The sequence below is a fragment of the Panthera uncia genome, assembly GCF_023721935.1.
Source record: "Panthera uncia isolate 11264 chromosome B2 unlocalized genomic scaffold, Puncia_PCG_1.0 HiC_scaffold_24, whole genome shotgun sequence".
In the NCBI taxonomy this organism is placed as follows: Eukaryota; Metazoa; Chordata; class Mammalia; order Carnivora; family Felidae; genus Panthera; species Panthera uncia.
In genome coordinates this window covers 110,048,484-110,062,849 of record NW_026057580.1, presented here as the reverse complement: position 1 = coordinate 110,062,849, position 14,366 = coordinate 110,048,484, and the positions used below count along the sequence as shown (strand labels likewise).

The 14,366-nt window shown below is 49.6% G+C and overlaps 1 protein-coding gene across 2 annotated transcripts in view; it reads right to left on the bottom strand.

Annotated features, from left to right (window-relative positions):
- SYNJ2 (synaptojanin 2) overlaps window positions 1–14,366 on the bottom strand; it is a 104,574-nt gene that overhangs the window by 11,076 nt on the left and 79,132 nt on the right. For both annotated transcript variants that reach the window (XM_049653119.1, XM_049653120.1), the window contains exons 15-22: window positions 12,683–12,875; window positions 9,639–9,797; window positions 7,724–7,880; window positions 6,649–6,766; window positions 2,006–2,224; window positions 1,814–1,892; window positions 1,079–1,247; window positions 468–641 (exon numbers count right to left, since the gene is read on the bottom strand). In XM_049653119.1, the coding sequence (XP_049509076.1) occupies window positions 468–641; window positions 1,079–1,247; window positions 1,814–1,892; window positions 2,006–2,224; window positions 6,649–6,766; window positions 7,724–7,880; window positions 9,639–9,797; window positions 12,683–12,875 (1,268 nt within the window). The remainder of the gene's footprint in view (window positions 1–467; window positions 642–1,078; window positions 1,248–1,813; window positions 1,893–2,005; window positions 2,225–6,648; window positions 6,767–7,723; window positions 7,881–9,638; window positions 9,798–12,682; window positions 12,876–14,366) is intronic.

Genomic DNA, 14,366 nt, shown 5'->3' with positions numbered 1-14,366 from the left:
AAGTAAAATAAAATAAAATAAAGTAAAATAAAATAAAGTAAAATAAAGTAAAATAAAATAAAATAAAATAAAGTAAAATAAAATAAAATAAAGTAAAATAAAATAAAGTAAAATAAAATAAAGTAAAATAAAGTAAAGTAAAATAAAATAAAATAAAGTAAAATAAAGTAAAATAAAATAAGTAAAATAAAATAAAGTAATGTAAAGTAAAATAAAGTAAAGTAAAAAGTAAAATAAAGTAAAAGTAAAAGTAAAGTAAAATAAAATAAAATAAAATAAAAATAAAAAGCACTAGAGAAAATCAGTGTGGTGGTAGCTGGATACAGGCCCAGGGCCCAGTTTCCACCACTTGCTATGACCTGTTTGTTTGTTTTAGCCCTTTCGTGGGTGTGGGCACTTGATTGGTGGCATCGTTCAATGCCCTGCTGCTGAGGGAAAGAACGAACTCAATGCCAGGGCCAAGCTACCTTTGTAGGTCGGGTGCCGCGTCTTTTTAGTGAGTGCAGGTGACGTGTCGGCAGGCACCGCTGCTGTGCAGCTGGGGGCTTCGGAAAGGTAGTCCCCTGCCGTCTCACCGTCTGAGACCACAGGCTGACTTAGCTCATCCACCAAGTAGTCTTCGTCATCTTCGAGAATGTCCCCTTGGGGAAGGAAACGTCACAGCACACAATTAGGGTGACTGGCACAGTCTCTCGCCAGTGGGTCTGTTTCAACATCCGGGCTTGTGGCTCAGCATCAGGACGCCCGCCCCAGGCCCGGGTCAGCAGGTACGGGACCCCGATTCCATTCACACCGGGACACGGGACCGAGGCCACGCGCTGACAGCCTCAAAGCCACTGTTTTCAGTGTAATTCGGGATGGCCGCGGGTCTCAGCTACCAGTTCCCACATCACCCCTAGACACGCACACTGCCCAGCTTGCCACGTGGGCGAGCACACTTGCACTTCAAGGACCCTCGGTAACCTTTACGGACAGGGGGTTAGAAGGGGGTCTTGAAAATCTCATGCTGGCTGCCGGAACGTCTGGCCTGCCCGCCTCGCCACAGTCACCAAAGAAGTCTTGTAGGGACTATACTCACCCTCTGACTCATAGTCCAAGCTTGTGAAGTCAAAGTTCTCCTCCAGCAAACAGGAATTGGCGGTTGGAGACACGGAGGCCGTGCTATCCCGCTTTCGGATGATCTCCTCCTGCCAGCCCTTCAGCCAGTCCTTGGTCTTTGGTCTGATCTTCACTGCTCTGCCCTTCACCTGTGAGGACAGGGCGACCAGCCGAGAGTGAACGGAGATGTCAGAACTCTCTTTCCTTTCAAACTTTTCCTTGCTCAAACTCGGGCATCAGGAGCAGGCCGACCTTCCTGTTTTACCAAGAAAAATCAAGGGTCTAGACCTCAGGGAAGATCAGCACAGCTCACATATGGTCTAAATAAAAGTGGAATTATCATCTTTGGCTTTTCATTCCATGTGAACGTCAAACCAGGATATTACCAAAATGGAAACTACCTGTACACGGCATATTCCGAAATACGTGGAGAGAAGGATTGCAATGCTCTCCCACGTGCAGGTGTGAGCCAAGACAGACCCGGTGACTCAGCGGGATCTGTCCTCGAGAACTTGCTCTTTCTCCCCAATTCTGCAAGTGGCCAGGGATGGACATCAGATCCCTCACCAGAAATAGATACTGGAAGGAAGAGTACTAGCTCATGCAGCGCCCACATCTAGAGACACAGTGAGGAGATGCCATGGCCACGCAAAAGCACAAGAAAACCCTGGGGAGTAAGCAGCCCCCGCGGCACAGCTGACAACGCACGACTCACCTTTATACCGTCCACGTCCAGGACGCTGAGAGCTGAGTGACTGTCTGCAAAAGTCACCAGCATCTGCCCTTGGTTGACCCTGGAATAAATGAGTTGAGCCAAGTCAATGCCAAGTGCAACGCGGCGGCTCGACGGGGCTGGCATGTACGTGACGTGCACGTGGGACCCCGTGCCAGCCAGGGCAGTACTTACCGGACAAGAACAATGGTCCCATAATTGCCCAATGTCTGCATGAGTTCTGTGCGCACATCCTCAGGAAACTCGTTTTTCTCTTCTACGGTTGGTGACTGAAGGTTGACTATGACGGTAGCATCCAGGGGGCCCTGGAAAGAGGACACTTCCTGGAACACCCTCTCCCGAGCACCCACATCGACTTCTTGCACTTCCACCTCCACGATCGCCAGGACGGGTCTGCGTTAGACGTGAAGGGAACATAGGTACCGGTTAGCGAGCTGAGCAGCTCCCGCCCCCACAGCTCCACTGTCAACAGGGAACATCGACACCCCGTGAGTGTGGCCCCAGCACAGCACTGTGCTGTCCTAGGGTTTCAGACTCTATCTCTGCCCAATCCTAGCGTTGTCTTGGCATTTTTACCTGTGGGCGATTTAGAGAAAACAGCACCAGCCACTAGCAAAGATTTTTTACATGGTTTTCACCAGTACTGCAGAGGACGGTGGGAGGTGAGAATTCTCCCTTTGCTAGGGATTCAAGCTTTTTGGAGGGCGACTTGGCAACTGATGTGAAGAATCTCAAAAATGTTCATCTCTTTTGACCTACTAATTTCAATTCTAGGACTCTGTTCTAAGAAAATGACCAGGGATTCAGACAAAGATTTATATACAAGGTTGATCATGACTGTTGATGGGAGGGAAAAGGAAAAGGGGAAATAATCTAATTGTTCCGTGACGGCGAAACAGGTTATGGTGCAGCCGTACAATAATATCTTATACAACTAGTAAGAATGATGTTGGAGAAGTCTAGTGGACACACACAAGAAAACAGATTGGCAGGAAATAATGTAATCGTTATTATTAATCTTTTTGCAAAATTAGGGTTTTTTAAAGATTTATTTTTAATGTTTATTTTTGAGAGAAAGAGAGCGTGAGCAGGGGAGGGGCAGAGAGAGAGGGAGACACAGAATCCAAAGCAGGCTCCAGGCTCTGAGCTGTCCGCGCAGAGCCTGACGCAGGGCTCGAACTCACAGACTGTGAGATCATGACCAGAGCCGAAGTTGGATGCTTAACCGACGGAGCCACCCAGGTGCCCCAAAGCAACTGTTATTGTAATTGTGATGGAGGATGGGTTTACTCTCTTTACAAAAATGTAGAAAATCCTCTGTTATGAAGATCATGCAACCTTATTGAAGACATTTATAATATGGCATCGACTCATGGTTCCTGAGTTTGAGCCTTGAGTCTGGCTCTGGGCTGACAGCATGGAGCCTGTCTGGGATCCTCTCTCTCCCCTTTCTCACTGCCCCTCCCCTGCTGGCATGCACACATGCACACTCTCTCTCAAAATAAACTTTACTAAAAAATATATATATATATAATACAGCATCGAGAGGAAACAAAACATAAGACAAAATCGTAGATCATATTTAAAACCAGGGAACACTGCAAAAGTGACATATAATCAGTATGATCCCCGAGATTTAGAGCACCATTGTTAGACTTTTTTTTTTTTTTTGCTTCTGGAACAAAAAAGAAGACTGAGAAGAATCTGACACAGGAATATGCACAAAGTGAGTGTTTTCTAAAAGTGGGTGGCTCAGGCAGTTAAGTATCCGACTCTTGATTTCGGCTCAAGTCATGATCCCGCCACCATGAGATGGAACCCCGCGTCGGGCTCCGCACTGACAGCGTGGAGGCTGCTTGGGATTCCCTCCCTCTGCCCCTCTCCTGCTCTCTCCTTCCTCTCCCAAAATAAATACAACTTCAAACAAACAAACAGGCAGAGGACGTCTTCAGAGAAGCTGCATGAACGGTAAGCGAAGCATCACTGAGGAAAGCAGGTGCCGGTACAGTGTGGGCAGCACCCAGTGATAATGTGGAGGACGCCTGCAGGAATCTGTAGAGAATGCTGCTGGCGGGAAAAGGCCAGTCTCCCTGTTCTGATTCCATCTATGTAACCTACTTGGAATAACAAAATTATGGAAAGGGAGGAAAAAGGGCAGCGGTGGACAGGGGCCAAGCAGGGGAGACCAGCGCGTCTGTAAAAAGGCGCCATGAGGCATCCCTGTGGTGATGGAGACATTCTGTATCTGGACCGTGTCAGTGTCACCATCCTGGTCATGACACCGTGCTCCAGAGCGACAGTATCTTCTCACCGCGGGCACTGGGAGAAGGGTACATGGGGTCTCTGTATTATTCCTTACAGAGGAATTATAATCTATAGTTACCTCAAAATAAAAGATTTTTTAATTACATTTTTCCTAATATTCTTTTCAACGTTTATTATTTTGAGAGAGAGCACGAGTGAGTGCACGAGTTGGGGGGAACGGGCAGAGAGAGAGGGAGAGAGAGAATCCCAAGCAGACTCCAAACTGTCAGTGCAGAGCCTGACCCTGGGGCTGGATCTCACAATGGCGAGATCATGAGCTGAGCTAAAATCAAAGTTGGACACTTAACCAACTGAGCCACCCAGGTGCCCTCAAGAGAAAAAGTTTAATTAAAAAATATTAATGTAATAAGTTAGAAAGCAAAATGGTAAGTCTGCCTAACATAATCCCAATGTTCTTATACGCATTTAAATACTCAAAAGCACGTCTACACGTGAACATACACCACGCACGGGTGAACATTTTGGTGTAAAATCTTCTAACATGCCTGGAAAACGCAGCCAACTCATGACAAACCACTGCAGACACAGAACTATGGAGGCTTTGCTTGTTTATGTAGGTTTCCCCCTAACTGTCAATAAGGGAGAGGCTCTGCTCTTATAATTAGAAAAATCAATAAAAGTCTAAGACGCATCTGAAACCATTATGTCCAGATCTGTACCTCCCAGCATCCCGGCTGAGTGGAGGCTACTCCATCCTTGTGGTTGCTCAGGCCAAACCCTGGGGTCCTCCTCAAATCGTCCCCCATGCACATATATGCCACCCAACCCCGTGGGCATCACTTTCAAATCCATCTAGAACCCAAACACGTCTTGCCACGGGGACCCATGACCACCTGGTCCAAGACTGGCACTGTCTCTTCCCCTGCTTGCCGCATTAGCTTCTTCCCTGGCCCCACTGGACTCTCTTCAGCTGATCCCATCAACACCTCGTCAGATGACTCCACTCCTCAGCTCGAGTAAAACCCAACGTCTTTTTGCGGCCCGTGGGGTTCCACGTGGTCTACGTTTCTTGCCCATCTCCTAGGACCTCCTCCACTCTTTCTACGCCACCTCTATTCTCTGGATTCCTGAACGTTCGCTGCCTTGCTCCTCACCCTGGAATGCTCTCCCTCCGACACCCCCATGGCTCACACTCTCACGTCTTTCAGGCCTTGGCTCCATGGTCATCATATCTGAAAGGCCTTCCCTGAACACTGGGTTTAAAAGAGCACCAACCCCTTGTCTGACTCTTGCCATTACTATTTTTCCTTTCACAGCACTTACACTTGTTTACCAGCTGTCTGTCCTCACTAGACAATTCCATGAGAACGTGGTCTTGTCTGTTTTGTTCACGGCTAATCCTCAGTGCCAGGAACAGGGCCTAGCATACAGGGCCCTGCTCAGCAAATACAGTTCAATGAACTGCTTCTAAAGACACTCACTGAACTAGCACACCTGGAAGTCCCATATCTGGAGATTTCCCGGGGCTCATTTCTGGGCACGTATTTGCAACCACAGGTTTCTCGAGAATTTAGAATAACTAAAGATTTAGACTTAACAGCTGACTGACTTCACCAGCAACTCTGTCTCCTAATTTCCTTCCTTGTAGAAGCCGAAACTGACAGGCAAGTTTGGTAGCAGCTGTGGGACGATCAAACCCTTCCTATTCACACCCTCAAATGCCATCCTCTGTCTCTTTACAGACGTTCTAGGAGACTGGTCTCGGGGCACACCGAGCTGACCGACCCGGCTGCTGTGTTCCACCCTTAATGGCCAAACCAACTGCTCAGAGCATTTAAGAACTCAGAATCCAACACTTAAAAACCCTACGGCATGGGGCGCCTGGGTGGCTCAGTCTGTCGAGCATCTGACTCCGGCTCAGGTTGGGATCTCACAGTTCGTGGGTTCGAGTCCCGCATCAGGTTCTGCACTCTCAGCACAAAGCCTGCTTTGAATCCTCTGTCTCCCCCCTCTCTGCCCCTCCCCAGCTTGTGCTCTCTCTCTCAGAAATAAATGGACATTAAAAAAAACAAAAAACAAAAAACCCAACCCTAAGGCCATTTGTAATGATATTAGGAAAAACACGTCCCCAGTAGGTGAATGGGTAACTTCCATGGATATATTTAGTGGAACACTGGACGGCAATTACAAGTGAATGAGCCAGATCTGCAACAGCGACCTGACTGTATCTCAAAGACATTAAGTGACCAAAAAAGCAAGTTGCACAATGACATCATTTATGGGAATTTAAACGACAAAGTACCATAGGCTGCATCTTTGAAATTTTCATAAATGACGTCAGTTGTGATGTGAGCAATGACAAAATACTAATAACAGTGATTAATTCTTGATGGTGGGTACACAGCTATCTGTCACACTCTTCTTTGTTGTTTACGGAATTCCACATGCCTGCACACCCGCATTCTGAAGGGGACAGCACACCCGGTGTCCGCGGGGAGCAGCGGACGCTGCTTTTGCCAGCACAAAAGTCCCCGCGGCCTCCAGGACCGTACCTGTGATCGGATGCTTGCAATTCCGCTCGGCCGTAATACTTGAGGGCTCCAGGAGACCAGGAATGTCTGACCGTGCTGTCCGCGTCTATGTCGCTGTCTAGCAGGTTGAGATCTCCGGCTACTCACAGGGATTACGATCAAGAGACCCACACACAACACACAATTGTATCAACATACGGAAAAGCCGACTGAGGAGCCTGGGCCACGGGGGTCTACGTCACAGACCACCCTGTCTCAGACTCGTTCCCTCTAACCCACTGGGCCGGAAACCACGCCAAGGAGGCTATGGGGTCTGGGGCAGGTAATCCACGTAGGTCGTCCCGTGCTGCCTACTTCCTCCCCAGTGGACACACTCAGTGGGGGTGCGGGTGGCGGCTGTGGGCTTTCCACCCCAGAGGCCACAGGAACACAGGGCGTCTGCAGCCCTTCGTACGGTAGGAGAAGCAGAGACTAAGACCATGACGGGGTCCCTGCCTCTCGGTACCCTGGGGAGGTCACAGATACCCACAGAGCGATCTGAACAGTGTGATTTCCTGGCTTTGAAATCTCTGCATCCATCTTGCCAGAAAAGCCGAGCTGTTTTAGGTATAGGTGTTCTAAATGAGCCGCCCTTCCCAGCTGGCCATTGCTAATACTTCTAAACATACTGGAAAACTAATTGAGGAAAAAACCCTCCTTCCCTGTGTCGGGCTCATGTCCTATTTGGAATTGGAGCTTTAAGCAGGTAAGAGTTTGGTTGAACAAAAGGGGCCAGATGTACTGCATGTTGTGGGTGAGGGCACAGACACCGGACACTGACTTCTCTCCTGTTCGCCCCCCAGGACAGAAGGCAGACGGGGTGGTGTGCGGGGACAGCCGTGATGCAGGGATGGGGAGAGCCAAAGGGGAGCTCCCCAAAGCACAGCTTCCAAAGCTTAGGGGCCAACAACTGGAATGAATCTCCTGTAGCTTCGGGTTACCAAGAAAGTTGTTTATAGCAAAGAACGCTGTGCTGCATCACTGTGACTGACTTGCCCTCTGTGGTTATCGACCATTCCCCCTCTACCAGCTCTGAAGGTGCACATGTCCCACGCACCTGTTCTGTCAAAAGGGTGCCTCTTCCTCCACCACAGGACCCTGTCTGTCCAGGCAGGGGTGCGGCATTTGTCACTTGTGTCATAGGCGGCCGAGCCAACGTCATACTTGTAAGTAGGTCCAAAATTAATGGTGCCTTCATGAAAGTCTTTAAAAATCTATTGGGAGAAAAGACCAAGACCACCTTCGTTCTCCTAGATTCTGTGTGTTGTATGTAAAAACAAAAAAATAAAAAAGCACATACCAAAGGGCTCTCTTCCTTAAAAGACCCAGGATCTACATTGTATTTGCAAATATGTTTCAAACCGAAACGTATGGGTGCTATTTAATTAGCAATACAGTGATGATTACTCATTGTACTGACTTACACACCACACAGGATCTCCCACCCACCTCAAGTACCCGATGTACCACTGTCCGCTTGCCAGTTCCCGGGGAGACCGCGGAAGGCAGGCGGCGAGGCTCACAGGTGCCCCATCCGCACAGTCCCAGACCTAGTACGATGCCTGGCCATTGCTATCAAGGTCTTCATCGATATTTGCTAACTGAATGAACCGGGTCAACAGAAGCACAGAACTGAGACTGAACTCTCTTCCGGTTTAGCTCTGGATCCAGCCACAGTGCCGTGAGAAGACCCTAGAACGGCCTGTACTAATTCGCTCAGTGCATCTGTGGAAGGGTGTGGACAACACTGGTAGGAGGCAGAGAGAAGAAACTGTTGCAGAGATGTATGGCGTGGTTACTTTTCCATCTGGCCTCCCTTAGCAATCCACAGCCCTGGCAGGGTTGAGTGGGGAGTGCACAGAAAGCGTCAAAAAATGCCTGTCTCTTGCCGCAAGAGACACCTGAATCCCTCTCACCACACATTTTACCAGCTGCGTTTTCAAAACGTAAATGGAATATGGCTGTGCACCTGCCCTCTCGGCCCAGCCTGCCACAAAGCTACCAGATACCAACATGAGCAAACAGTCTGCATTGGAGAAGATCAGCTGGGTCATCGGGAAGCCGGCCAGTGCGACCTGGAAGAACTGAGGACAGATCCTATACCTGAATCTTTCCTATCGTGTCATTGCCTGAGGAGTCACTAAAAAACTGCACACGGGTCATTTGGGGGGACAAACATGAGCTCTGTAGTTTGACAATCTTGGACTGCATCATGGCTCTGTGTACTGACCGTGTGACCTTGGACTCATTTGACCTTGGCCTCAGTTTTCTTGTCTATAAAATAGGTATAATAACCTAATTTATAGGACGGTCTTGAGGATTACCCACACAAATTGGTATATAAAGTATATTAAATACAGTTATAATTCGTTAGCGTGTTCACCAATGAGAAACAGAACTATCATCAAAATAAAGCGCTTTGAGCGTCTGTCGGTGGGTCCTACAAGGCTGGCGTGGGGTACGAGCTGGGTGGGCTTGTCTACATCAGCATTCTCTGTCCCCACCCAGCACTGTGCTTGCTGCTGACACAGGGCCCTTCGAAGCCGTTCTGATTCCCGCCGAGCGCGACCACTTACTCCCTGGGGGGACACGGAGGACTGAGGGCTCAGTTTGTGTGAAGGACGAGGGACAGCAAGCCCACCTCTAACCACAGAGCACGGGCTCTGGTGTTGGAGGAGGGGCTTCTGCCACCACTGTTCCTATGGCTGGCCTGTGTGCCCGCCAGTCTCCTGCAGGGGGGCGGCTGCTCCCGCTCCGAGCGGACACACAGACCCTGAGCACAGCCCGTTGGAGGAAGACCAGGCAGTGGGTGTGAACGGACGCTCATGTTTAACTTCACACGCCACACATCTTAGCATCAGAATCACTGTTAAATCCACTCATGGAGCTTAATTTACCGCACGCCGGTGTAGACACTTAGATGCTACTCCATAGTAAAATATGCTAAGGCATATTTTAAGAGCACAACTTACTTTTCCGCTTGATTTCTGCAGCTGGAGCTGATCAAATTCCAGAAGTTTCTTCCAGTCTTGGCGTTTGACAAAATAGAAGACTTCTTCGTAAGTGAGATCGATGCGGTAGTTGAAATCGCCGCACCAAAACACGTAATCGTGAGAGAAGATGTTTCTTCCCTGTCGTAAACAAAATCACAGTCATCCCGGCCCATCTTGCAAAGAAGGTGGGCGACGGGAGAAAAATTCACCATGCAGATAATACGCAGATGCGCTGTTTCTTAAAATGTTACTTAAAAAAAATGTCTCGTACTAGAGCATCTCGTCTTTCGTTAATCCCATACACTTACTGAGGGGCTTTTGCGTAGCTTATTTTATTTTTTTTTAGTTTATTTATTTATTTTGAGAGAGTGAGCAAGAACGAACACAGGGGAGGGGCAGAGAGCGAGGGAGAGAATCCCAAGCAGGATCCTGCCTGTCAGCCCAGAGCCCAACTCAGGGCTCAACCTGATGAACTATGAGATCGTGACCTGAGCTGATATCAAGAGACTGAGCCACCCAGGCGCCCCTACGTGGCTTACTTTGCTTAAAATGAGGATGTTTTTGAGTGGTGTGAAGAAAGCTCAGCTCTAACTGGGGAAGCATGACTTCGTCCTTCGCTGCACCCACCCCAGCTCCGTGACTGGCTGTGCTCCTGCTTTCTTTATGTCTACACACCCGAAGAAGAGCAGCCCCAAACATTCAGAGTTAGGAGGATCAGGCATAAGAAAATAAGTGAAAATGCTCAGAATGTGCAACTTTGTAAAACGTCATGGATTTTGTCCATTTTCATCCTGTGACCCTCTGTTCCATTCTCAGCCCCCGCCCCCCGCGCCCCCCGCCTCCCCCCGCCCCTGTCCCGGTCCAGCCCACCCTGAGCCCGAGGTCCACCAGCACAGCTCTGGAGAGCACTGATCCTCGTCCTCTCTCCCTGCCGTGAATCACCAAAGACAATGACGGTGGCCACTATGCATCGCCCCTACCACCCATCCATAAGCACTGGGCTGTGTCCCGGGGCGCACTGCCCTCACGGCAACACTGGGCAGCATGCACTATGGGCTTTTAGATTAAAAAAGAAAGTTCAAAAAGCTTGCTGAAGTTACACCACTAATGCACAATAAATGCAACATTTGAACTCAGATCTGCCTAACTCCAGAATCTGTTTCTGCTATACCCCCACTCCCTGCAAACCACGACAGTAATCTGGGCGGAGGATTACAACGATTACAACCAAATAAATGTGTAGAGCGCTGCCGTCCAACAGAACTTCGGCAGTGATGGAAATGTTCTCCATCTGTGCCGTCCAGAACGGGAGCAGCTGGCCACAGGCAGCCAGTCACAAGCAGCCAGTGAGTGGCCATCAAGAAATGTGGCCAGTGTAACCAAGGGATTTTTGTTTTATTTAATTTTAATTAATTTAAATTAAAATACTTGCTTGTGGCTAGAGCCTAGTCCGCCGGGCAGCACAGGTGTAGAGCATTAACTGATCGGCATCCGCAATTTTCTGTTGTTGGAAAAAAAGGCTCGTTTTGTGCCCTTTGAATACTTTGAATATGTCTAAAGTTTACTATTTCAAAACAGCACTTTAAGTGAGAAGGGTTGGACTATTTTTTTTAATGTTTATTTTTGAGAGAGAGAGAGACAGAGAGAGACAGACCATGAGCAGGGGAGGAGCAGAGAGAGAGGGAGACACAGACTCCGAAGCAGGCTCCAGGCTCTGAGCTGTCAGCACAGAGCCCGATGCGGAGCTCCAACTCATAGAGTATGTGATCACAACCTGAGCTGAAGTCAGATGCGTAACCGACTGAGCCACCCAGGCACCCCTGGTTGGACTTTTTTTTTTTTTTTTTTTTTTAATGAAGAGACACACAGAGAAAACACACATAATGTCCTACGTAAATTAGAAGACTACAAGTTGTAAAATTCCCAGCTCTGTTTCTTTTTTGGTCCAAGAAACAAAAACTACAGCAAAGACTACAGCACTAGCTGATGAAAATAAAAGAGTTTTTGCTTTGAGAGCCTATGCAGCCCAGTAAACAGGATGTCAGTTTTATGGGATCTATTTGGTCTCACACTCTGGAGCTCTGTGACCCAGCCAACGGTGTCACAGACACTGGCAGAACATGTGGTGAAAAGAGTTGGCCTCCCCTCACTGCTGGGAAACCGGTGGTTTGCACCAGGCTGAAGGTGTGCAGGCAGTCATGTTTATACAGGAAAGAGAACATTCAAATCTGAATTTGAAAAGAAGATCCGCTGGCTTTGGGATGGAAACGCCTGCCACCACCAGAGGGCAGCATGGCGCATATCATCCGCAACCTGGAGACCAGGTGGAAGGATCCAGGGCTCCTTAGTCAGGAATGCACAGATTCAAAAACCGGGCGTTTGGGGCGCCTGGGTGGCTCAGTGGGTTGGGCGTCCGACTTGATTTTGGCTCAGGTCATGATCTCACAGTCTGTGGGATCAAGCCCCGCATGGGGCTCTGCGCTCACCTCACAGGCCCTGCTTGGGATTCTCTCACTCTCTCTCTCTGCCCCTTTCCTGCTCTCACACAGTGTCTCTCTCTCTCAAAATAAATAAATAAACATTTTTTAAAAATTAAAAGTAAAAAAACGGGCGTTCTTAGCTGCAACAGAATACATATGTGAAGACCACAGATCTAAAGAAAACCAAGTCTCACACCGTCTGGATTCAGTTGTTCTCCACCAACTTGGACAGAGCACGGACCACAAGTGAGAAAATCGGAAAACACAGGGATGCGATGAAAACGTGTAAGTGCATAAGGACTTGACGTGGGGCGTAGAACACTCCAGACCCCCTGGGCTCACCTCTGTTGTGCCATCCCAGCTCATCTCCCCTCCCCCAGCGCTGAGCCCCCAAGGGCAGGGACCCTCCAGCAGTCGCACCTCCGATGCCCGGCCTACACGGGCAGCTCAGAAAACCACGCGTGGGGCTGCGCCGAGCAGGGAGCCAGCACACGCATCCCTGTCACATTCCGGGCCACCATCCACCCACGGCACGTTGCTCACCATCGGGAAACTGAGCTTCTGGGTGATCTCCCTGTAGTCGTCGTTCCTCTCCTTCACCTGGGCCTGCCCGGCCGTCAGGTGGCTGCACACGAAGCAGAGGCTGGTGCTGTGGAACTGGAAGCGGATGCCCACGGCACCCTTGTTCCCCGCCTTTCCTCCCATGCCCGTCTTCACCGTGTCAATCGCCACGTCTCTGGAACACAGAATGCACACGGGTGGCGGCTCCTTAGCGGTCAAGAAGGACAAGCGGAAACCCGCTTTGCTCCAGAGAAGAGCTGGGCGGCAGCCTGGGGCTTGTGGCTCAGAATCTGTTTAATCACATCTTCAGCGGCCAGGCCATGTGGTGCCCAGCGCGCCACACTCTCCTCTCCCTGCTGACGGCTGCCTCCTGGGAGGCCTGGAGGACCGTCTCCACAGCCCCAACTCTCAAGCGCCCTGCGCTCGCAGAACCACTCATGAAGCTGTCACTTCCATCCCCGCTTTCTGCTTCTATGCCTGCGAAGCAGCACCGGCTTCCCCACCTCCGGCCCACACCCGCAGCCTTCCGGCAAAGCACGGGTGCTGCAGTCAGGTAATCCACGCATGTTAAGAGACAGGAAACAGCCAGTTATTTGTGCCCGGCTGGGTAGGCGGTTTCCATGCAGACTCCAGCTCGCACTCGAATGCCAGCCTGCAATTCCTACGAGTGAGTGTGCGGGTCCACGGGACTGTAGACTGAGGCACACAGAGGTCTCCCCTGCTCCCTGGGACCAGCAGTCAGCAGACAAGGTGGCCAAGAAGCATAGGAGCTAAACGAGCTAAGGCTGAAGGAGAGGCTGGGGACCCTGGGCGGCATCTGGGAAATCTGGAGCTCCCCAGCACCGCCCTCTCTTGTGGTTCATCTCTAACCTCTACCCTGACCTTACCTTCACTGACTTTTACCCACTCACTTTGGACACTGCCCGACTGCCAGAATGAACAGTCAGGGGGACACGGACTTAAAGATTTTCTGAGCATCATAGAAGGGGATTATGGGCACAGAGCCCAGTCTTGCTCTCCAAGCTCTGCCACGGGCACGCCTCCTCTCCTCTAACTACACAGAGGTGTTCACCCAGGTAGCAGGAAAGGTTCAGCCCGGCAGGGGCAGTGAGAAAGACTGGAGGGAATGCTATGGATGTGGGCGAGACCCGGTAGCAATGGGAGGTTATGAGTCATCGAGGGAAAAGGTGAGTTCCTCCCAAACCTTACAATACACACGCACACATGTACACATGCATGCACACACACACCACACATGTATACATGCGTGCACACATATATACACACACACGCACACTCACACTTTCCTAAGAGGACACCCATTTCCTAAGTGTTCTCTTCCTGACATTTACAAAGCTGTCACTTTAGGGACATTGCAATGGGGTGACAGTGGGAGAGGCTTTCTGCCCACATGTCTTATTTAGAACTCTTTTAAAGAGCTGGCATTTCCTGATGGGTTACTCAGCTCTTGGTCAGAGGCTTCCTGTCTAAAACTTCAACAAAAAATCCCTTTCCTTGCACAAAACTGAGTTTGGGAGACAACAATCACTCTTTCTGAAAGAGCTCAGCTTCCTGACCTGGAAGGTTCCCACTGTGGCTTTTTAGTCACCAGACAATATTCTATTCAGCCCAGTTTTTCCTTGGGGGGGTTGCTACATTGATTTAG